Here is a 25,901-nt window from a genome sequence, read left to right as displayed (position 1 = left end):
TCTAACTATGTCTGAAATAAGCCTCTAAACTGACTAGAAATGTTGGGACATGCCCCAACTAGATCTAGCAAAACTGAAACTAAAAGACTGAAATACTGAAAAGAAACTCATGACTAGTGTCCCCGAAGAATGAGGACTCACCAACTGATTCTGCTGAACTGAAGATCGGGAATCGATCTAAGCGTGATCTGGATGCTGAGAACCTGAACCTACATCACGAGAAGATGTAGCGCACGTATGCGTCAGTACTTGAAAGGTACTGAGCATGCAGGATAGAGTAAAGCTGAAATAACACATAACTGAACAAAGCATACTGAGCAATGATATAATCTGAACATGATATAGATACTGAAAATACTGAATACTGAGCTAACTGAATGCAATGACCAAATTTATAACATGCTGAGACTGAATACTGACTGTACTGAAATATGGTCAATGCAATAGAGTCTGACTGAACTGTGGGAGCTACTAATAACCGACATAAAACCACATGAGCTAAATGTGGAGTCCGATGTATACGCCCCATCGAGAGGACCCAATATACCCTGCCAGAGGTATAGAGGCATGCTGGCGTGATCACTAAACTGATGTTGCCCACAGAGGGGACTTACACCTACGTGGCTCGTAGTTCTGGGACTATATGGGTACGCTGAAACCCTAGTCCAACTCGGTATTATGCTACTCCCAATGAATTAAGTGGTTAACTGGTTATGACTAAATTTCTGTAAATATTGGATAGCTCGAAACTGAACATGCAAACTGAGAATGCAACAATTAATCTAATAATGATGCATTCATAAACTGAGGCATGTAAAACTGAATAACTGAAATATCTGACCTAGCATGTGTAATTCAAGAACTAAAGAAATACATAGCTAGGGTTCTGAAATTCATGCGATAAACTGAGCAATAACATGATAATCTGATTTGGAACATTTAAATAAGTAATTCATGATGATCTACTGTAATTCTAGAAACCCTAGGTCTGTTCATAATCATGGAATCAAGAATCTAACTGAATTCTAAGGACCTAATGGGCGAAAGGAACCCACTAGTGAAAACCCATATACCTGGTGACGAATTCCACGGAGAAATCTTTCGATTTCGGGGCTGGAACTGATGGAACATTGTTGCGTTCTTGAACTTGGGTTCTTGACCTTTTTCTCCTTCTTGATTCTAATTTTCTAAGATTTTGATTAATGATTTTAACTAAGGTAAGTTCTAATTATGTTTCTAGGCTTAAACTGATTAAAACATCATGATTTAGGGTCTAAACGACGTATCTTATATGTTAAATGAAATAGGAAAAGACCAAAAGACCCCTGAATTAGCTGTTGTCGAAGTGACTGACGGACGGGACTGACGGTCTGTCGATTGGGTCCGTAGGTCGAGTTTGCCCGACGGGCTTCACTAAAACGGGAATAACTTTTTACTCGGAGGTCGGAATTTATCAAATTCGGTGGCGTTGGAAAGATAATTCAATTATCTATCTAACCATAGGTCATGGTACACATAATTCATTTTTTTTGCTAAGAGTTATGACCATCTGAAGTCGACCCATCAATATTTTTCAGCTAACTGGCTATTGACCCTCATCTACGGTCAGACCTACGGACGGTGGATCGAATGACGGTCTGTGCTGGTCGACCGTAGTTTGTGTCAGAGGCTGGGTAAGGGAAGTCTCGATCCACGGACCGTGATCTGATCTACGGACCGTGGGTCTGTCCGTGAGTCGGGACTTAGCCAAATTTTCTGACTGAGTTCTGGGGAAGTTTTCTGTCACGAACCACGGACCTGTAGGACGGACCGTGAGTCCATCTACGGTCTGTGGATGGTGTCCGTGAGTGCCACCTGTAACACCAGAAATCTGAAATCTCTATTTTTGGATACGGGGTATTACAGAAAAATAGATCGCTTGATTGGTGACAGTTCTGAAGATATGGATAATTCTCCAAGCAAATTATCAAATTGTGAAGACATTTACTTGATTGATTTTGGTACAACACACAAGTTATACAAAAATGAAAAATATTTTTCTCATTTAAGTATGAGCAATATGAATGTTATTACGATTTCTGGTACTGCTAATTTGATTGAGGGCTTTAGAAAAGCCATTATAATTTTGCCTAAGGAGACTAAACTCATAATAAATAATGTTATGTTTTCTCCTCAGTCTCGGAGAAACCTATTAAGTTTCAAAAATATTCATGAATATAATTATCATATCAAGACAGTTGATGAAATGAATCTTAAATAGCTTGGTATGACCAAAATTGTCGTTGGGTAGACATATGTTGTAGAAAAATTCACAGTTATATCTTCTGGATTGTATTGGACAAAAATTAGTACAATTGAGACACATTCTATAGTAAACCAGAAGTTTAGTAATTTCAATACCTTCGTACTTTGGCATGATCGTCTGAGACATCTTAGATCTATAATGATGAGACGAAAATATAAAATTCAAATGGACATCCATTAAAGAATTTGAAGATTCTTCTAAATGGTGAATTTTATTGTATGACATGTTATCAAGACAAGGTAATTGTGAGACCGTCACCAGCACAAGTCAATATTATGTCACCTGCGTTCTGGAACGTATACATGAGGATATTTGTGAACCTATTCACCCACCAAGTGGGTCGTTTAGATATTTTATGGTCTTGATAGATGTTATTTCTAAATGGTCTTATGTGTGCCTATTGTCATCTCGCGACTTGACATTTACAAAATTATTGGCACAAATAATATAATTATGAGCACAGTTTCTCGATAATCAGATTAAGTCCATTCATCTTGATAACACTGTAGAGTTTTCATCCCAAATATTTAATGATTATTGCTTATTGATTGGGATCAGAGTTGAACATCATTATGACGCCCCAGCTTAAGATAAAAAGTCTCACATCGATAAAATACAGGAGAAATGTTGGGTATATAAGTAAGCAGACATTACCAACTAGTGACACGTTTTAAAGTCGTGCGGACCTAGGCCCAAAGCAGACAATATGACTATTGGGCTAAATCGTTACAAATAGTATCAGAGTCACTCTTGTGTCAACTTTATTGATATGGTCCAGAGTTTAACTGAGTTTAGGCAAATCCCAATAAGGGCAGGGCAAAGCTCAGCGAGGACGTTGAGTCCATAGAGGGGGTGTATGTGACGCCCTAACTTAAGATAAAAAGTCTCACATCGATAAAACATATGAGAGATATTTTATATATATACATATTTAAGCATGCATTATCAACTAGTGACACGTTTTAAAGTCGTGCAGGCCTAGGTCCAAAGCAGACAATATCACTAGCGGGTTGGGTCGTTACAATCATGTAGCTCATGTTCACACTCAAAATGGTCTGGTTGAGTCATTTATTAAACGTCTGTAGTTGATAGCAAGATCATTACTTATGAAAATTAAGTTGCCCACTTTTGTATGAGATCATGCACTTTAATTTTAATAATTACCTTTTATGGTCTCTCTAGTAACATCTTTACTATTTTTCTTGTAATATTATTACTATTGTGGTACATTATAACAATGTGGAAGGCAAGACACACTTCATTATAAAAAAAAAGGTGTGAAATAAATTTTTTGCAAAAATCAAAAGTTTGCAACAAAATTGAAAAGGGAAGAAAATTTTACGCCTACACTTTCTAAGTAAGCATAATTGGACCATGACATTCAACTTCTCTCAATTTAGTCTTTCTTTTAGTGTAGTGTGTTCAATTTTTATTCTAATCTCTCTATTTTAATTATGTTTCAGTCTGACCTTGTGAATCAGAAGAGCAAATGCTGACGATTTACAATCTGCTGATCCACTAAGCCTTTTCATGTATTATTATCTGAATTTTTTTGGGACACCATTCCTACCAAATACACCAAACATCAAACCACACCAAAGGAAGTAAAAGCTAGAACTTCTAATTAATTCTTAGTTTTAATTTCTAACTTCATAACACTTCAATATCAACTCAAAGAATAACCAATTCACAATCTAATTTAAAAATCTCCAATTCTAACTAAAGCCCTAAAATCAAAAATAGAAAATTCATTCACTAACTAACAATCAAATATACAAATTAACTATCAAATAACATAAATTCAACAAACTAAATACAATAAACTAACTAACAAATCAAATATTATTCAAATTGAAAAAAACTTAAAACAAACATAAATTCTAACCTTAAAAGTGTGTGAGAGAGATTGTGAAAGGCGGAAACGGTGGGACAACGCGATGGAGATGGTGGAACAACAGATGACGACAATGACGATTATAAATGAAAGAGTTTGCACAAAAAATATTTAGGAACAAAACAATAATAATACATGATCTTTTGATCATCAAATTGATAACATGTTTGTTACTGAGGCTCACACATATATGAACTTAATTTGACTTAAAAATAATTTTAAATTATCTAATACTTTTTTCATTGGTATCAGAGCTGGAGTCTATTTGTTTTGTAAAATATTTTCTCCAAAAAACTATCATGATTACGGTCTGTTGTTTAATTTTACTTGAAAGAAAAATTTCGAATTGAGAATTGCTTGTTGTTTCTCTAAATTATGTATGTATTTTGTGTTCTCAAATTGTCCAATTTTTTTTATTTGTTTTTAATGTTTTATTTCATGTGAATTTGAAATAGGTATTTGCAAACTTTCCTACAATTTTTTTGTTATTTCCATAGTTTTACCTTCCTTATTTATATTAACTAATGTTAGTTTTTCTACAATTTATTGTATTTATATTTGACAATTTGTTTTTACTATTTTTGTGCTGTCATGTAAATGTATTGAAGAATGATTGAGAAAGTTGATTTGATATTTAATTATGAGGACGAATGGGTGGTCTTATGTCCTCATTGTGTATATTAAGAAATTAAATCAGACTAAGCCATAATATGATGTGAATTTGTTGTCATATATTAATATTTGTTCAGAATTTATTGAGAAATGAAATTTTAGGATTGTGAAAACTAGTAACATGGCCAATTGTTATGTATTATCTATTTGTGGATGATTCAAGTATTAAAACTCTACACTGTTCTGTTTAATATGTTTATTTTTTCGTAATTATATATTGTATATGAGAGTGAAGCTACAGTTCTTACTTCTAATATGTATGACCTCAATACGCATTATTCAGTGCTAGTAGAGATAAGAACTTATTATGAATCAACTGAAGAGGAGGAGGATTGATGAGTCCACAAATTGGACTCATTTAGGGCCATATTTTAATAGAATTAGTGTCCTCAAATGCTTCTTTTTATCTTAATATCTGATAAAAACTCTTAAGTTTCAGGTATTTGAAGATTTAAGGAAAACTTAGACACTATGTCGCAAAAAGGAACAAAAGGTCAAAAAAGAATGAAGAAATGAAGGGCTAAGCATCGTTGAGTCCACTTTGCGAGTCATCGAAGGGTCTTGCCTCGCCTTTTGTTCCAGTGTGCTGAGCCCTGAAGAAAAGGATCAAATCGGCAGTGAAGAGGATCAGTCGGCGTGTCGCTGAACAGTTCCACAAAGCAGTACTATATCGCCCAATGGTCCAGGACGCGAAGATGTTGTAGGCAAGAACGAAAGGCGATGAACTACACCAGAGGGCGAATTGCTGACTTGATCAGCGATTCCGACTAACTTCGCCGAGTGATCCGCCGCAACACTATTTTCTGAAAACTATAAATACTAGTTGTAGCTTTTATTTTAGATATCAAAAAATTACTATCATCGAATATCAATTACTACTATCAAATACAATATTTTACTCTCAAGTTTGAGAGGGTTTTGAAAAGAAAGAAAAAAAAAGAAAAGGGTTTCATCTTTTTCAATTTGGGAGTGGGTTTCTTGGATTCTCCATTCTTGACCTAAATTGAGACTTAAATCTTCATACCCATTTAAATGCAACATCATTTAGGTATAAATTTCTATCTCTTGATGTATGGCTAAAAACCCCAATTCTTAGGGTGTGATTTTGTGAATATGGGTTAGATTAGTTATTGGGTCTTGCTTGCTGATAGTTTAAATGTAGTTTAATTTTGAATTCGTTTAGTAGTTGTGGATGAATCTAATGGATTTGTAGTTGCAAATACAAATTCACTCATGTGTTTTCGGCTTGCTCAAGAGAGAAGTTGCGAAATCAAGACTACTAAATTAATGGCCTAAGGAGTGGGTCGACATGAGGTTCAGCTCGAGAGAGTGAACCCTAGTCCCATATCCTAAAACTCAGCTCGAGAGAGTGAGTGGAGTAAGGCGTAGGCTGGTCTTCATGCGGCAAGTGGGTGTCCGAGAGAAACCCATTTGAAACGGGATAAGTTGCTCGAGAGAGAGAACTTATTTCCATTTAAAGCTTAGCATAGTCAAAATTACTCTATAAGTTTTCTATCAAAATCATGTACCCAACAATCTTGTTTATCCCATGTTCCGATCACATCCCAAAAATTCCCCTCTCATTCATAGATTTCTTTGTTATTTTTACTGTTTTTGCTATACTTATGACAAAAACCCCCCAAATCGATATTTGACACTTTTGTGTCATCCCCCTTAATTTATTATGTTTTGTAATCGTTAATGTATTTAGTTGACTAGTTAGAACTAAATTCTAGTTTGCTACTAATTCTCAAAACCGCTCCCTTGGGATACGATCTAGACAGAGAAATCNAGAGTGAGTGGAGTAAGGCGTAGGCTGGTCTTCATGCGGCAAGTGGGTGTCCGAGAGAAACCCATTTGAAACGGGATAAGTTGCTCGAGAGAGAGCTTATTTCCATTTAAAGCTTAGCCTAGTCAAAATTACTCTATAAGTTTTCTATCAAAATCATGTACCCAACAATCTTGTTTATCCCATGTTCCGATCACATCCCAAAAATTCCCCTCTCATTCATAGATTTCTTTGTTATTTTTACTGTTTTTGCTATACTTGTGACAAAACCCCCCCAAATCGATATTTGACACTTTTGTGTCATCCCCTTTAATTTATTATGTTTTTAATCGTTAATGTATTTAGTTATGACTAGTTAGAACTAAATTCTAGTTTGCTACTAATTCTCAAAACCACTCCCTTGGGATACGATCTAGACAGAGAAATCAATGACAAGCTAGACAGATTTTTAGAGCCGAAAACGGTATGTGAAAAAAAGCTAAAAAACGTTGTAAACTTTTACTCTATTGCTAAAAAGATTGAACTTAAGTTGATAACAATGATTCTACTAGATTGAGATATTTGTGTGATATTGGCCGAAAGATAATAAAAATTAGTGATTCAAAATTAAGACATTGAACACAAAACACTCATGTAGGGAAGCTTTTAAGAACAAAAAAGAGTTACTCAAGAAGCTTTAGCAAACCACTTCATGATTTTTGAAAAATAATACAAAGTATAAAGTGAAAGATATGCGACAAGATTTGGATCATAATTTTTCATTGAATATTTGTTATTCTAAGATGAAGAAAGTTAAAAGGCTTGAATTAGAGAAAGTTAAGAGTAGCTATATTGATTAATTCAATAAGTTGAAGGGTTATGTTCAAAATTGAGGGTTAACAACCTTGGTACTAATGCTATCATAAATATATATATATATATATATATATATATATCTAGAAAGACTTTAAAATAAGGAAAAAAAAAGATTCTTAAAAATGTATATTTGTATTCAAGCTTTTAAAAATGATAGGAAAGGAGGTTTGAGGTCTTTTATGAGCTTGGATAAAACTTTTTTGAAAGAGAAATACAAGAAAACTTATTGATTGTCCTCGGATAAAATTTAGTGAAACACTTCTATCCACATGTTTTAACATTGGTGAACATTAAAATGTCTAAAATATAAAAATAATTTGTTGAGTAGCTAAGAAATTTTCTAAACCTAACAGATGGTGAAGAATTTACATTTATGTATTCTATGTAAAAGATAATTGTCTGACATTTTTATTATAAGTTTCAGATTTTAAGTTAAATTTTTATTCAAATAATATTTTAATTTGTTATGTTGTTTATTGTTATAGTTATTGCTCAATGTTGTTAGACATGTACTTTCTAAAGCACATCTTAAAGGGCGTGTAAAACACATAGCATTAGGGCCTATAAATGAAAATTTGAGTGCTACGTCTAAACAAGTTGTCGAGGATTTCATATGGTACCCTGCACAACACTAGTGTAAGGCTTATTTTGACACAATCTGTAAAAATTACTTATGTGAAAATAATTTACAGAGTCATTCAACAAATAAATTCTAGATGTAAGGTAAAACCTGTAATTAAAATGTTAGAAGATATTTGAATCTGTCACTATATTTTATTAACTTTATGTCTTTGGTTTTTTTGTTTTGATTAGCTTAATGTCGTTATGTTATATTAGCTTAATGTCATGGTTGTATATATAAGTTGGGTTAACTGATTGTTTGTCACCTATTATATATAATCTTATTGTTCCTATATATAGGTTAACTTAATATGCATGTTGTATTTAGGGGTGTCAAATGAGTGGGTTGGGTTGAAATTTGAGATATTAAAATGGGTTGAAATAGAAATTGGGTTGAGTCCTAACCCACCCAAGTTTACTTTGGGCTCAAATGGGCTTAAAAACGAATTGAGTCTTGACCCGCCTAATTTGACCCGCTTAATCTCAATATTTTAATATATTGTTATTTAAATTTTATAACCACAATTTGAATTTCAACTTTAGAAAATTTAAAAAATGAAGTTATAAATTAATAGATAAATCTTAAAAGATATAAAATAGATAGTTATTCATACATTCAATATGGGAAGTTGGGAACATACATTACATCAATGCAAATAAAGAGTCTTAAAACGGGTTGAAATTAAAGATTAAATTGGGCTCAATTGAGGATTATCTTAAAATGGTTAAGGCTAGAACGAGTTGATATTGAACCCAATTCAAATAATCTTGAGTTCAACCCTTAAAATTCTGAACGAGTTGGGCGGGTTACCTATAGTTGGACTCATTTTTGACACCCTTAGTTGTATTTATAAGCCAGCCTTAATCTCATTGTATGTTTGATTTATATTAGCTTAATGTTATTATATATATATATATATATATAAAGCTATGTATAAATTAATAAATTTTGAAGATAATGGTGGAGCCAGAAATTTTATTAAGGGTGTCCAAGAATAATGAACGGTGTGTGTCTGTCATAATAAAACAAAAAAATATTGTACTATTTGGGATTTGAACCCTGAAACACCTTCATTCAAATGAACACCCATTAACACTATGCCAAAAGGCATAACTTTTGTCAAGGTTGTCCACCTTTAAATATATATCCTTTAAAGGTAGAATTTGGTATATATATACAATGTAATTTTTCAACGAAAGGTGTCCAATTGGCTATAGCTACGCCCCTGTGCTTGAAGAACAAGATAAAAATTGGAGAGGAGATTTTAGTCTACAGGCCATGAAATTATATAATGATTTCAAATCATTGCACAATGTTGTTAAGTTCAATCTAATAGGTGGTAAGAATTCTCATATGTAAGGGTAGAGTAGGTGCTTACGCAGTCCGGTGGGTTGGCTGGTGACACCATATCTAAACACAACTTCAACTTTTAAAAACATTTTTAACTTTAACATTACATACTACCTTTTAAGATATTAATCAATTATGTTCAAACGTCTACTAAGTTTGTAGCTGCTAGATTGCTACTTAGTTTATGAGGCTGGATTGGCCTTTATGATCCTATATGTCCCACATTTTAGTTTGAAAATAGTGGCTCAAGTAACAAATAAACACTCAAACCTTTCCAAATTGCTATTTTTTTTTTTGCTTCTTTTTTCTTTTCATGCTTAATATTTGGCGTTGATTTTGCTTTATATTTTGAGACATCACTCTTACTTCAAGAACCTTCCATTTTAAGTAAGTTTCGTAGTTGTGAATAAGTAACAAACTAAACCTACCTTGGGTGTGGCAGAACTGCCCTTCCATCCAGGACTGGCTCACTCGAAAAATGAAATCTGACAACTTTAGTACGATAATCAACATTGGCATAGCATGAGGCTAGACTGTTCATAGCTATAATAACATCAAAATCAACCATGTCTAGCTTGGCTAAATCAATCTAAGTATGATGGCTGCAAATGATGCCTATAAATCTTGGATCATCCATTTCATCTGGACCAAAATCTTAGTGCTAAATTAAAACAAGGATAGAATTATTATTTTTTTAAATAGGAAGATATGCATCTGAAATCCTTTCAATAGTGCAAAATAAACAGCTCATTATACAGTTCCCTGCACTTTCTCAAAGAAAGAATGTACTATGCTTATTTATTTGCTGGCTTACATACATGCAATCCAGTATATCACAAATTCACCTAACATAATATATATCTACAGTTCACAGTTCTATGCATTTTCAGTTTCAGTATCTACCTAGTTCAGAAGTTTGTAGATGTATCTAAACAAAAATGGCGTAAATTGGAGACGAATCACCCTAGAAATGTTGGCATCTCTTTTCTTCCTCAACATATAGTAGCTGAATATATTCACCGAAGAAAGCTGCTATGTACGTACGCCTGTCAAAACTTGAAAGTACTCTTGAAGCATTACATTTGTTATTTTGAATACTTGTCCTGGTTGGATTAATATATTCTGTTTCTCAAATTCCGTCTTAACTGGTATAGAACAAGCTTCGCGTGTGGTTGCATACATTAACTACAGTATGATCAATCGCATTGAAGACCAATCCCTCACTGCTGCTAACAAGGAAAATATCTCTAGTTCTACCTGATTTTACTGGTTTTTAGATTATATCTGTATGTTTTTGTTAGGGTGACTCAAGTAGTGCATCCAGCTCTATGGCGCATCTTCGCTTTAGGGGAGGCCACCTTTGAAACTTTTTCTTGCTCTGTAGAATTCCGTCAACAGAAACTAACATTTGTTCAACCTGCATTACAACAAAAAACAAGCTTTATGTATTGTGTATTATTGTTCTATGATTGTAATCGTCTGTCATTAGATTTTCATTTTGAATGATTATAATCAAGTTTTGAATATTCTGATTGTTCCATCGCGCATTAGCTACTAAAATGAAGAGAAGCATGAACATGGAAGACACAAGAAGATGGAAAATTTTGCAGCAGAAGTCCATACTCTTCTTTTAAATGATTATTATCAATATTTATGTTACTATGATATGATTATGATTTTTTCAACTAAAATTCAAGTTACTTGCCTGGATCATTGAAGGCCTATCTGTTGAAAATTGTTGTATGCACAATGAGGCAACCATAAGAATCTGATTAAGCTGTTCTAAGTCGTATGCATCTCCGAGTGATGGATCGACTATCTCACTATTTTTCTTGTTGAGAAGCAATGGTTTTGCCTGAAAAGTTGTTTGGTTTCAGTTGAAGCAATAGGCAAATATATAGTACTACATTTGCATTTGACTAATGAAGAAGTTGAGATGATTACATACCCACATCACAACACTATTACGAGCTTCATCCAAAGCTGGACGTCCAGAAACGATCTCCAACAGTAACACACCAAAAGCATACACATCAGTTTTTTCATCCACAATGCCATGCATAAAGAACTCAGGAGGGAGGTATCTGCCATGAACATGCAAAATGAAAGTTACTTCAAAAGGATCTTTTTCGCATATTTATAATAGGTAAAGCTTAGGTTCCCACAAACCCACCCAAAGGTTCCTTCAACCTGCGATACAGTGAGGTGAGTCCACTTATCAGGGAGCCATTTTGCAAGTCCAAAATCAGTTATCTACACAAAACCAAAGGATCAGCAACAAATCGTGCGATTCAATGTGGACAAAACAGAACCCCTAAGTTTGCTTATAAAACTATATGTTACAGAAGGAGATATTCCGAAATCATAGAAATGAAGGCAGTTTCATGTCATGATGAGTGGTTCAAATATATTAATACCTGAGCCTCAAAATCTTCTGTCAACAATACATTAGCAGCCTTGATATCTCTGTGGATAATCCGCCTCTGGCAGCCCTCGTGAAGATATGCAAGACCTGCTGCAGTGCCAAGAGCAATATTATACCTTACTTGCCAAGTCAATTTACCCCTGTCACCTGATAATGTTGCAGACATAATAAAATAAAGTAATTAGTTGTTAAGAGTCAAGAGAAAGCATCATTTCATAAAAAGAATACTAATGAACATACCACTGAGCATATTGGCTAAGCTTCCATGAGGAGACAAAGGAAGAACAAGGTGCATCCCCCCTTCGACTCCGTAGCCAATTACATTGGCAACATTTGCATGTTTGACATGTACTAAAATTCCTAGCTCAGATAAGTAGTCCGACGTCATTTCCTCTTGAGATCCTCTGGTCAACCTTTTCACTGCCACAGGTTGGCCATCTTTGAGAAGTCCCTTGTATACTTCAGAATAACCTCCCTCACCAATCAAGTTATCTTCCAAAATGACAACAAAAGCTTAGGCATCACAATATGGTTCTACAACATAATACTAAACATACGCAATTCAAATTTGAGAGAGATCATAAACAACTAGCTCGTACTAAGAAGATCAAAATCATATATCCGTTTGAAGTTACCTACCTCCGAGCGAGCCAACTGAAATTTGAAAATCTTTTAAGAGAAGAAACTTGCGTACCAGAGCTAAAGTTGTTGGTAGCTTGCTTAAGTTCTGTGAGGGAGAAATTCTTCCAGTTAGCTTCAAAGCACTGTTGCAAATCAGCATCTAGAATAGGAGCTGGCAGCATTGGCATGCTACGTCGTGCACTCCTACTTTTTCTTTTGGATAGCATCTTTATGGAAGGTAATGAAGGTAGCGAAGGAATGGTAGGATGGAACGTATGCAACTGTATAGATGGTCCTTTCTTTAATCTTTTAATGAATCCTTGCCAACCATCTGAATCTGAAGTGCTTGGCTTGGAAGTAGTTGTTTCAGACTGATCTGTCTGATTCTCCGAAGCTTCTCTTATCGACTCCTCATTTACTTTATCCTCTTTGATAACTTCTCTAGTAGAATCCTCATCCATATCATGATCTTCCCCCACGCTTAGACTTCGAAACTCTAGCATAAAAATGATAAAAAAAAGGTTAGAATATAATTAAACACATGATATTTAAGATAATACGATGAAAGAAACTAGCATGTTATCACCTTCCGCGGTGAGTGAAATGGAGGAAGCACAAAATAGTAGCTTGGGTCCAACCTTGAAAAGCTCCTCATCGGACTCTTCTTCATCAACATTATTGCAGGTATTCTCACTGTTAACATAATTTGGGAAGCCAGAGATATAAATAAAGACCATTTCTTAAAAAGCATAGATGTTAGTACTATATTTAGTTTTTAGAAAATCAAGCAAATTTTCCTTAAAACATTTTACAAGCAAGGAAAAGGCTTTTTCCACCATTTCTTTATCCTGTTTCATTCAAATCTGACTTGTCTATAATTATATCATTTGGAAAACTCTACTATATATTATCAAAAAAATAATAATCTAGAAATTCAATTGTTGTCAAAAAGAGAAGTGCCAACATCAATATGACAATATTGTTAATGTCTTTCTACCTTTGTTATTGCATGAATTTTATCACAAGAAAATTATATAAAGAAGGAGAGTTGCAATTGGTTGACGATCAACGTTACAACAGTCAAACATCTCATCTAACAGATCTGATAAGATGTATAACGATATAGATATGAATTCACACAATATGTATAAAATACACACACACAGAGCCTTATGGGCACGCATGAGATTGCAAACACATACATTAAGCATCTATAAATGAAAAAAATTAGAAAACTACATTTCCCAGAAACAGGAAATAATAGGTAGAAACAAATAAATGGAGATGTCCGTTATGAAACAATAAACAGAAAATCATCATATATATACCATGGAGAAACCGAATGTTCAAGAATAGTTTCCATTGATCCTCACAAAAAGAACCCAAAAGAGCCAAATAAGGGTGAATTTAGGCTTCCTCCACAGACACCAAAGAATTGGGAGAATTGCAGAATGAATGAGAAAGAGAGAGAAGTTTAGAGGAGAGGAGAAAATGAGGAAATGGAAAGAGGGAAAATAGTGGTTATGTTATCAACCTGCATGCATGCCAATGTACCTATAGCCCAAAATTGTGGAACCTCAAAAATTTATTTACTAGGGATCAAAACACAATCTAAATAAATATAATCTCAATCCGTACCAATAAGTATATATTTGGTACCAAGGAAAATATTTTCTATTGACAATGTTTTTTTAGAACATGTTTTCCTGAAAAATAAGTTGGTTTCTAACTTAATTTTTCATGTTTGGTTGGTGAGTGGAAATTTTTTTCTAGTGTATGGTTGGTGAATGAAAAATATTTTCCAAAATATATCTTTTATTTTTGGCCAGATGGTAGAAAATAATTTTTAGGGAAATAGTTTCTAATCTGAAAATCAACATCGAAAATCGATCTAGGACCCAACCCCGACAACCGACCCAGAACCTGATCTCAACACCCGAACCGAGACTTGACCCCAATTTGGATCCGACATTCGAACTCGGCACCAACCCCAACCATGACACCCAAACCGATATACAATCCCGAAACCCAACCCAAGACCTGACCCCAACTCTTGATCCAAGACTCGAGACCTGACATTCGAACTGAAATTCAACCCCGACCTCGACACTTAAACCTGGATACACCTCTAATGATTGATTTGGGATCCGACCCCAACACCTGACCTTAAATCTTTTCTCGAACCCTGACATGAGACCTAATATTCATACTGGACCGGACACCGACACCCAACTTCAATGACTGATTCATGTCCTGATCCCGACATCCAACTCGGGACCTGACCCAAGACCCGACTTCTAAACCCAGAACCCGATCCCAACACCTGACCAGGGACTCGACTTCTGAACCCTGATCCGATCCCGACTCCAATAGCTAAATCAGGACCCAACACCCGACCTCGATACATGAACTGAGACCCAATATCAAATTTGAGACTCGACTTTCGAACCGCGATCTGATCCCGACCTAATACCCGACTTCTAAAATCAGGACCCGACCCCACCTGAGATCCGACCCTGGTCCCAACATCCAAAACTTAAACCCGACCCCAACTCTCGACTCGTGACCTGACTTTCGAACCGGGATCAAACCCAACTTTCGAGTCATGATCCGACCCCGACACCAACACCCGATCCCGACACTCGAATCAAGACCGACATCAAAATCCAAACCGAGACCTAACACTAGAATTGATACTCGACTTCCGAACCAGGACCCATCCCTGGACATGACTTCCAAAATGGGTGGTGCATACTGCATCAGTACCTTAGAAAAACTAATTTACATTACTTGGTACATTATTTTCTTGGCAGAATGGTCTGGTGGACCCTTGTACTTGTATATGTTTGTATTGTGATCCCTTATACTTACCCTTTTGTCATCTGGACCCCTGAACCCATCCAAACCCAACATTTTTAAACACTTTTTTTGATGTGGCATCTTATGTGGAAAGACTCCACATGGAGCGTGTGATACACACAAGGTAAGAGCGTGAGAAACCTTAAAAAGGCACTAACGGTCAGATTTTGACCTTTAAAGGCCATCTTTCTTCTTTATTTTCACTCAAACACCATTGTTAGACAAATTTGAACTTTTTTCTCCTATTTTTCTCGATTTTGTCTCTTCAAATTTCTTTCTCTTTTATTTTTGGTGCCTTTATTTTTTCCTTCGATCTACTCATCTTTTTTTTTGTGTGTGATTCTATTGTATTTTTGTTTCATCTTTTTTTTGTGTGTGGTTCTATTGTATTTTTGTTGGTTTGATTTTGTTGGTCTTCACAATGACGGTTCGATGTTGCTACTGTGGAATATATGCTGAACTAAAGACATTAAGAACACCAACTAATCCTGGAAGAATGTTTTGGGGTTGCCAAAAATATTCATCCGGTAATGGGTGTGGATTCTTCCGATGGGCTGATGCAAATGATTCAACATGCCAAGAACAATACAACATTAAGAATCCATCAACGAGTTCAGGGCAAGGAAGACAATGAAGACAAGGAAGACATAGAAGACAAGGAAGGCAAGGAAGACAAGGATCAAACACTAGTATTGATATCACTGTTATTGTGATTGTTGTTATTTGGTTTGTAGCCGTTATTTTTAAGATATATTAATTTGTACTAGGTGTTATTTGATAATGAAATGGACTGTATTTGCTTCAGAAATCTAAATAGTAACTTCATTCAAACACAAATTCATACAGAAAAACAAAGTCTTCCTAATAGCAACATAACACAAATTCATGTACGCGCCATTCATATACAAAAACAAAGTCTTCCTAATAGCATAACCAAAACAATTGGGATCAAGTCATTAATCAAAATAAAGTTAGTTGGGATCAAGTCATTAAGCTAAACCAAGTGAAATCTAATGTGTGCCTTGAGTGCTTGGTGTGCCTTGAGTGCTTCTGTAACTCTCCCCCCGTAGCTGCCTTTGAGTAATTGCAGTTCTTCCCTTCCACCTTAGTCCATTGGGTTTGTAACCAAGATCAATATTGGTAGGAGTTGAACTTGATAATGTATCACTATGTAATACCCTATCAGTATTTTCAGACTGAGAGAACAACAAAAATCTTAACTTAAAGATGAACTAATATCAATTAAAGCAATTTAATGTGTTTAAATGATAAAATACATACCTTCGCAGTTACACTGCCACCTGATCCAAATAAGAGACCATAACCAGCTGTCTTTGCTTTTTTTGGTCTTGGTTTCTTATATGCAAGAGTTGCACCACCTCTCAAAGCTGTGCTAGTCTTTCTTTTTTGGCCACATGCACTAGAAGTTGATTGTTGAGCACTAATTAGACCTGCACTTGGACCTGCACTTGGAGTGCAACCTGCACTTGGAGTGCAACCTGCACTTGGACATGCATTTACACTTAACTGGCTTCCAGCAGTTGCAGCACTTGCAACACTTGTTCCAGCAACAACATTTGAAGTTGCAGCACTTGTTCCAGCAGCAACATTTTTCTACAAACATATTTTAAAGTCAAAAGTATAACAAGAGTAAAATTCAGTAACAAAGAGACATCAAAGCACAACTTACTAGAGTTGGACATCCTTTCTTGCTATGTCCAAAAGTCTTACACATAGAACATTTCATTTTTCTTCCCTTCCTTGTAGCCTTTCCAAACGTCTTCTTAAGTGGCTCATCACTATCTTTTCTCCTATTTTTTCCTGGTCTTCCTGGCATAGCTGTAATTTCAGGTGGTTCAATGACTGGTCTATCACCTTTTGGCCATATCTTCATGTTTGTCATAGGTTGAATAAACCTATTATATGCTTTCAGGTATGTTTCCTTCTTATACCAGTGATCAACAAATGTATCAACAACCCAATCCTTATAATGAATTGTTGTAAGTGCATGGCCACAAGGAATTCTCTTTAATTGCCATGACCTATAACTACACACCTTCTTTCTTAGGTCAACAACATGTTTATATGGTGGATCATGAATCTCAAAGCCAAGATCACCATTAAACTTTACCTCACAATTATCTGCAATTTCAGCATTTTTTCTAAGAATATCCATAGCCATTGGTGCTACATCAGTAAACCATTTTTCTGAAAATTCTCTCATGTGATTTATTCTTTCCATAACTTTGACTCTTATTTCCTCTAGCATAGTGATTATTGATTTGAACCTAGCACCTAAAATCCAACTATTGAAAGTCTCACACATGTTATTCTCAACCACATCACACTTGCTATGTTCTTTAAAATATGCCCTACACCATGCTTCTTTGTTATACTTTAACAAAGCTTCTATAATGCCTACTCCTAACTCACTCAAGTCATCAAGTTTGGACTGTAAAAGTACCTCAAATGATGCCCTGGCAACCTGCCAGAATTTTCTTCTCCTTTCTTCACCCCTCCAGTCTTTCTTCCAGTTTGCCCATATATGCCTAGCACACCATCTAATTTCAGCATTTGGCAATACATCAATAAGTGCAAGATGAAGACCCTGTCAAACAAAGAAAATTTGACATACAACAATGTTAAATATTAATTACTCCAAAAATGAAGAAATAAATTTAACAAATAATATAGTAATACCTTTTGCATATCAGACATCACTGTTAGTCCTTCACCTTCTGTAAGCTCCAAATCATGTTTGATGCACTTGAGAAACCAAGACCATGTGTCCTTGGTTTCTTTATCAACTACTGCCCATGCTATAGGGTACATCTGATTATTTCCATCTTTGGAAATGCAAGATAACAATTCACCTTTACATACACTTTTAAGAAATGCACCATCTAAACCAATAATCCTTCTACACCCTTCTTTCCATCCAATTTTTAAGGAACCAAGACAAATATAGATGCTCATAAACACCTCTTTTCCTGGAATTGTGTTCTTGGATGTCCTAATAGATACAGTAGTTCCAGGATTTGTGGTCTTTAATTGCTCAGCATAATCATACAACCTAGCAAACTCCTCTCTGAAATCTCCCATATGTTCATTCATAACTCTCAGTTTTGCCTTTCTACAACTTGTCTTACTAACATACAAACCATATTGCTTTTGTATCAAAAACTGAATCTGATGTAGTTTGATGGTAGGCTCACTCATAATCCTCTCCTTGTAATGTTTACTAATCCAAATGGGGGTACACAGTTTGTTTCTTGTTCTTTTAAAACACTTATGGACAGGAAAATATGTTTTAACACTGAAATTTCCAGTGTTACCATCAATACTTCCAAGAATATGCCAAGGACAACCTTTTTTATTACACTTTGCCCTTATCCTTTCCTTCTCATTAGGTTTCAACATAATATTAACACCCTTCTGAATAGAGTAAGTCTGCAGTGCCTCCCTGAACTCTATGTGATTCAAAAATACCATATACAGTTGAAATAAAACCTTTTTAGCAGTTGGATCAAAGTAGATCTTTGTACTTTCCTTCCTAGGTGCTGGATCTACCACTTCATCATTCTCAACAGGATCCCCTTCATCTTCACTAATGTCACTATCAGGATCTGAGCTATCAAAATAAGGGTCATCACTACCCAAATTGCCTCCAAATCTCCTCCTCTTCTCCTTATAAATGTCTTCAAAACCAGCATATATACCTATAAGACCAGATGGTATCTCATCTAGATTTACTCTAGCAGTCTTTTCTTTAACTTGTTCTTGATATTAGACTGCCTAGCTTGAAGCAACTCCTCATCCAAATCATCAATATTTTCATCAATATCATAGAGTGAATCAGAATCAGAATGTTCTTCAACTCTAGGGGCAGGGGCTTGTTCTTCAACTAAAGGGGACTGCTCTTCAACTAAAGGGGGTTGATTTTGGTTTAAATCCCTATTTTCATTTTCATCAAATGGTTGAGATGAAGACACATCAGCCCTACTTATTTGTGGGGAGAAGGACACATCAGCATTATCTTGTTGTGAAGATGAGGACACATCAGCATTAGTGCTAGGCAATACAAGTATCTCCTCTACAATTAAAGGTATACTAATGGGATGTACAACATATACATCAACAAAATCAGCACCATTCAAACCATTCAGAAAGTTTAAAACATCAGAATCAGTATTTAACATGTAAAAAGTACCCTTCTTGTTGACTCTACATCCAAATGTCTCAACATTTTCAACACCCAATTCCATTGCTATTTTATGAAACAACATAATATGCAACTCATCTACATCTATATTAATCTTTTCAACACTACTGATTCCATTGACATACCTTAAAGTAGGATTAGATACAAAATAGCCCCTATAGTGAAATTGAAGTGTCATTATAGTTAAAGTCATTACCTTACGATGCCTGTAAAGTAAAAAAAAAATAACTACAGTTAAACCATAAACTTACCATGACTGTAACACAAAAATCCCTATTTTTTTAAAAGAAATAATGAATTGTTGTAACAGTTAAAGCCATTAACTTACCATGACTGTAATTGCTGTAATAATGCTCCACTAACACTATCAATACCCAAGACAATTGACCAAAAATAAAATATTAATTTTAGTCGAAATTGGGATTTTACGAATAAACCCTAGAATCTACTCGAATTCACGAAATATGCCATTGAAGTCACTCAAAGTCATACATCAACTAAGAAAGCATATTACAATAATATTACATCCAAACCAAAGTAAAATCCCCAAAAAATTTCAGAAAATCGAATGACAATCAACCCTAAAATCAAACAGATACGCGCGAGGAAATGAAAAAGATCAGAACTAACGCAAAAGGCAAGAACTTACAATGAAAATCGGAGTGGAACTGAGCTTCAACTGAGCGAAGGTTTGGAAAATCACAGACGAACGTCGCGGAGAGGAGAAGAGAAGAGGAGAAGAGGAGAAGAGTAAAAGTCGCGAAGGTTTGAAAAATTTCGCCGGAGTTAGGACTATTCTTAGTTTAAGGTGAGTCATTTGCCACATGGAATATAATATCATACGTAGATTTTTTTTTCTTTCTTTTTGGCCAACGTGTATGTGTTTGTGCAACACGCTCCATACCACATAAAAAAAAAAGTGTTTAAAATGTTGGGTTTGGATGGGTTCAGGGGTCCAAATGACAAAAGGGTAAGTATAAGGGTTCACAATACAAACAGATACAAGTACAAGGGTCCACCAGACCATTCTGCCTTATTTTCTTCAAACTTACATGTCATATGGCCAAATCAGAATTTAATCATTGTGGTTCTCCAAGTTGATAGAATAAAGTATATATTCAATTTTATCTCCATGTGTTTTGCGCAAGCACATATATACATTGAAGCCTTGATTGAGGCACTACTCTACTTTCGAAGCTCAAAACATTTGAGTTCAATAAATGTACAAGCAAAAATGTACATGAAATTCTGTTATTGTTGTTGAAGCTATAAATTAAAATAAAATACATCGACAACAAAAGAAGAAAATACAATATAGTGAAATAATTTTGGCACATTTAGTTTATTCAGTCAATTTACAGTAAAAAATACATGCAATATTCAAGCTTTGGATATTTTATTGGGCATTACGAGAGATCAACCCTTCAAAGATGGTATAAAGGTCTTTGTTTTCTTCACCAAAAATTTCAGCTGCTTTCCGCAAAGTTTCCTAAAATGTCCAAAAATAAGCTTGTTACATTTGTACAGAGCAATGTATTGGTAGTTAGTGTCATAAGATCATCATGTGAGGCAAAGCATACCTCTTTCGTTTGCTTGTGCGAGTTCAGTTCCTTAACATTTGCTAGAAAACCACCAAACTGCTCATACGATAGCCGACTCCTGATAATGCACAAACCATCCGATGGTTATGTAATAGAAGTTCAAAGACTCTTAGAATATACAAACATGAAACACAGAGGATATCACAAAGCACACGCAAATCTGGTTCGAGAAGACTGACAATCACCAGAGTTATGGAACATGAAGTTTCGTCCCATTTTTGCATTAGTTGAAGGTCTAAGTAAGATATTTACAGTTATCAAATTGAAGAGTAATCTGTTAGTTCTTCCCAGAAATAAAGAAGAAGGATTTCTGAAGTGAACACCAAAAATGTTTTCGACATACTAGAAGAAATGAAAAATAAAACCAATTTAGCAACAGACTTTGGTCTCTTGGTCCATTTCTTTGAATATTCGGGCAACAATATAATCATGTATTATGTCAGGAGGTGCTTACGAGAGCCTTGTTTAAATTTTGGTACAAGAGATCTCCGACTTATGCAATAATTTTCTTCCCCTAAGTGAATACAGTTAGATGTTTTAGTTGAGTTAAACATCAATTACAGTAACTGTCTCACATTAAAAAATTAAAAAGGAAAGAAGATTATGACCCTTAGTGTAGGAGGTTGTAGTGAATGTTACTAATGAGACTTTCTTTTAGACCCTCAGGGTGCATCGTGACATCAAAATAAGTATTTTTTGTCAATCCTACATATGCGATTGAACTTTCTCTAACAAAGTGCTGTGGACAGTCAGTACGAAATAAACAATAACTTTGTTTTCAGCAGCAATAGCTTTACCTGACTTGTCGGAAGAACTCTTTTCCATCCACTCGAGCTCGTGCTGGGAGGGTACATGCAAAAGTGGTGACATTCATGTCAGACCTCAGAATATGAGGCTTTAATTTTGTTAAATTAAGGAGAAAGTAGAGACACAGCTAGGCATTCATGCACTATATATAGGTGCAAAAGAGTAGGTGACTGGTGGCACTTAGACCACATGTTATGCAATAGAAGGTAGTGATTGCCGATAATAAAACTGTCCCTTCTCCCTTGCATTACCTTACTCAAAATAGGTTCTCGACTAGGATGAACTTATTTCATCAAGTAAAAAATTTATTCATCCCAGCAACCTTTGAGCTGAAGATAAAACTGGTGTATTTTTAGACTGAACAAAATCCGCAGATATTTAATAATGCATGCCAAAATGAGCAAAGAAAGGAACCCAATATGAGTTCTTCAGAAAAAGAACAAACCAGTTTGTGATCCTGCTTCAAGGCCTGACATCGAGCCATGCTGGCTGTAGGATGTAGAAAATGCTGAAGATCTGTCATCATACATGCCTCTTACTGTTGAGAATGAAATAGAATGCCTCCTTGGAGATAGTGGTCTTGGTGACCTTGAAGGAGACACGGATGCTGAAAGACTTGGAGGGGAGCCAGGAGGAGTAAGACGTGGGGTGCTAGTCTGAGATGCTAACAACAGACCTGGTGATATTCGAGGCCTCGAAGCTGCAACCATTGAATAAAGATAAAGTTTCTGGTTAAGTTACACAATGCAAAAGTATTTCATAGATTAAAAGTTGCTTAGCCAGAGGTCACCAATAATATCACAATACAGACAATTTGGGTTTTGGAGCATACTTTCTGATTCAGCATCCTCTGACTGTGAATATCCACCCTCTGTTGACTGGGTCCATTGAGGTCTTGAAGCTGGCGAGGACGAATCTTGATCTGAATAATTTAAACTAGCTTGGTTAAGTGATACTCGTAACTTGAAAATGTTGTTTTAAAGTGCTCAGAGATAAAACACCTTTCATTTTAAATAATTTGCAGAGCTGCTTGTTTCCTCTTACCCCCATTTACCCAATAGAAAAAGAAGGGCCCAAAACATATGCTAAGAGAAAATTGAAAGGGGAGCGAAAATGACCCAAGTTTATTAAACTATCGACTGCATATGACAAAAGATGCACAAAAGATTGTCAAATCAATAAAACCTTTTAATCTTTAGAACCAATAATAGACAACTTCATTATATCCTCACGAGAAGAGAAAAGTTTCTATATCTAAAGTTGTGGAGAAATTTCACTCTAATAAACATATTTCACACAGCAAACTTTGGAACATATTACACATGGTAAAGTTTGGAGCAATAGAACACCTTCAAACAAAGATATTTACTGAATATGAGCAAATTGCAGATAAAGAATATAGACATTGAGCAATGACCAAAAAGATAAACCTGATTGGTTTTGTCCATTTTTAGCAAAATCTGGAGCTCCAGCCTGTCCAACACCAAAAGCGACAGATTATTAATGAGGACAACATTTGCTACTTACAAGATTAGCAGGTAATAGTGTTGCCAGTTCCTGTAAAGTTTCAGCACTGAGAAATTTAGCCCATTTCCATGTAATAGTATAGTACCCTCAAAGGCTTTATTTTAGTTACAGGAATAAAATAACAACAGGAAGATGGAGAAATCCTTCGATTTTCATACAAGGACTTACCGAGCTGTCTTCTTCCTCATTTAGCGATCTCATAAGCGTCTTTCTGAAGGCTTCCAACTGTAAGTTTCAAGAGATCAGTCTTTCAGAACAAATAAATCCAAAAAAATACCCTACTACCTTCGCAGATACATGATGTCAGAATTTTGGATCAAGTGGAATAACACCTTATGGATAGGTGGATTGTGGATGTGGAAGGTTGAGCTCAAAGAGGCTAATATATACATATGATACACGTGTGCACATTATGACACAGCTTAAATAGAGGAAAGAGAAGGTTATCGTTAGCTCCAACTAGTTATGCAGTCGTCCGTACTACAATACTAGTCCAATGGTAATGTAACATGAGAAAACATTAGTGCTGGTTCAGTAAATATTAAGCCATTAAACACTTGGATAGTTGGTTAATAAGGAACAAATAGCTACTACTACTGAATTAGGGCGATGTGTAAGAATAAAGCTCCATTTGTATGTCCATTCAAGTGAATAACGTATGTGAATAGACCACATTAATGCTCCAGTGCTTGCCAAAAGGATGACCGATACTATAGCAATATGTAATGTACATGTCACTATCTAACCAAAGGACATTGTTGGAAACTATAGAAGTACTTAATCGGGTAACTGCTAAACTGACAATTATATACTCTATAACATGTAGGAGCTCTCTTCACTCCAAAGGTCCATAACAAGCCACAAGTTGCTCGGGATAAATTGAAGCTAAAGTTCCTTAGACAAAACACCCCTAATAATCTTGTTCTCCCACCCTTTTCCCCCCTTCCTGTTTAACACTACACTCTTAAATCTCTTATAAAGTCATCATACTGCTTCTTCTTTTTTTTCAACTAGCTTCTATACTAGAGGTCTCAGATTTAAATTCTGGGAATGGAGCTCTTTAATTTCCCCCATAGTGAGCTTTCCCGATGACTGACATGAATCCAGATTAGCCCTGCCAGTAGACTTCTGATATCGGATGTTTAAAGCAAAAACAAACATGGTGACCTGCTTAAAGCTTCAAACTTAAATCAATTTGGACTAAGTAGAGCAACATTCAAATCTCAAATGCAAGTATTGACTAAGTAGAGCAACAGCAGTATGCCAGCATCATCATTTGGGATGAATGAATAATACCTTAGCAACATCACGATTAAGCTTCCTCACAGTATTAGATAGCGTTGAATTCTCTTTCACCAAACTCTCCTGCAAAATTCAACCACTACAAACAAGTCAACCCAAGTAAACAAACAAGCAGGAAAATGCCGAATCAATACAGGTCAGGTCGGACCGGACCTTTTCTTGCTCAGCGCGGGAAAGCCTATCGGAGGCGTCAGCGAGGGAGGAGTCAAGTGAGTCAAGCTGGGAGTTGAGGTCGTTGATGATGTCATCTCTCTCCGACAAGTGGCGGCGTAAGGCGGCGGCTTCCGATTCCAAGGCGGAGATGCGCGTGGATAAGGCAATGGAAGTGATCTTACGCGCTAAATCAAGCTGTTCAAATGGATCTGACGGCAGTACTTCCACAATTTCCTCGGGAAGATCGAATTCCGTAGCCATTTTATTTTATTTTATTTTCAACTAACTTACTTACCTATTCTAGTGCTCTATTATTTAAGTTTTTAATAATTTTATTTTGTTTTTTTCTTTGAATTAATTATTGTTATAGTTTGTCTTGTTGTGTGAATCTTTTTGTTATGGCAAGGAAAATAGTGTGTCCACAAAGGAGATGCGAGTAGGATAAGGTTGCTTTTTGGAGTTATATGGTCACTTATATGTGTGGTTGTTTTTCTCCTTTCTAGCAAGTTTCCTTTGTTTGGTTATTGTTTGGGTGTGGTTCAGTTGATTGACTATCTGAATTCTCACATTGTTAGTGAGTATTCGATTCTTCATATTGCAATTTACTTTTTATTTTTCTTTTCTCTATTTCTAAATTATTATTATTTTAAGAGAAAAGACATAAAGGGTGTGTTTGGTATGAAGGAAAATATTTTTCAAAAAATGTTTTCCAATTTTTTCATGTTTGGTTGGCTAAAATGTTTTCCAAATCAACTTATTTTCCTCAAATTCAAGGAAAATGACTTCCCTTCCAAAATTAAAGGAAAACATTTTTCAAAACTTTCCTCCAACTTCAAATTACAATTTTTTTTGTTAAAAAAATTTTAAAGTTATAAAATAAAAAATAAAAAAATAAAA

At 35.3% G+C, this 25,901-nt stretch overlaps 2 protein-coding genes across 4 annotated transcripts in view; both read right to left on the bottom strand.

Annotated features, from left to right (window-relative positions):
• The window catches only part of LOC125858923 (uncharacterized protein At4g15545), a 954,564-nt gene extending 929,255 nt beyond the window's left edge, over positions 1-25,309 (bottom strand). For 2 of the 3 annotated variants that reach the window (XM_049538700.1, XM_049538696.1), the window contains exons 1-9: positions 25,005-25,309; positions 24,846-24,914; positions 23,718-23,774; positions 23,453-23,495; positions 22,855-22,944; positions 22,468-22,722; positions 22,013-22,055; positions 21,195-21,273; positions 20,977-21,103 (exon numbers count right to left, since the gene is read on the bottom strand). In XM_049538700.1, coding sequence (XP_049394657.1) covers positions 21,011-21,103; positions 21,195-21,273; positions 22,013-22,055; positions 22,468-22,722; positions 22,855-22,944; positions 23,453-23,495; positions 23,718-23,774; positions 24,846-24,914; positions 25,005-25,265 — 990 coding nt within the window. In that variant the 5' untranslated portion in view covers positions 25,266-25,309 and the 3' untranslated portion in view covers positions 20,977-21,010. Of the gene's footprint in view, positions 1-20,914; positions 21,104-21,194; positions 21,274-22,012; positions 22,056-22,467; positions 22,723-22,854; positions 22,945-23,452; positions 23,496-23,717; positions 23,775-24,845; positions 24,915-25,004 lie in introns of those variants that run through there. The other variant, XM_049538691.1, reaches the window with a different exon arrangement.
• Positions 10,761-14,049, bottom strand: LOC125858894 (receptor-like cytosolic serine/threonine-protein kinase RBK2). The gene is made up of 9 exons (XM_049538673.1): positions 13,862-14,049; positions 13,120-13,226; positions 12,607-13,029; positions 12,153-12,404; positions 11,905-12,059; positions 11,661-11,740; positions 11,436-11,571; positions 11,193-11,342; positions 10,761-10,904 (listed from the first exon to the last, which is right to left on the bottom strand). The coding sequence occupies exons 1-9, from the start codon at positions 13,894-13,896 to the stop codon at positions 10,785-10,787; spliced, it is 1,458 nt and encodes a 485-aa protein (XP_049394630.1). The 5' UTR covers positions 13,897-14,049; the 3' UTR covers positions 10,761-10,784.
• Positions 25,310-25,901: the final 592 nt, after the last annotated feature.

Source organism: Solanum stenotomum, chromosome 1 (genome assembly GCF_019186545.1).
Source record: "Solanum stenotomum isolate F172 chromosome 1, ASM1918654v1, whole genome shotgun sequence".
Lineage (NCBI taxonomy): Eukaryota > Viridiplantae > Streptophyta > Magnoliopsida > Solanales > Solanaceae > Solanum > Solanum stenotomum.
Note: the sequence above shows the minus strand (reverse complement) of the source record. Positions and strands in the feature narration are given on the sequence as shown.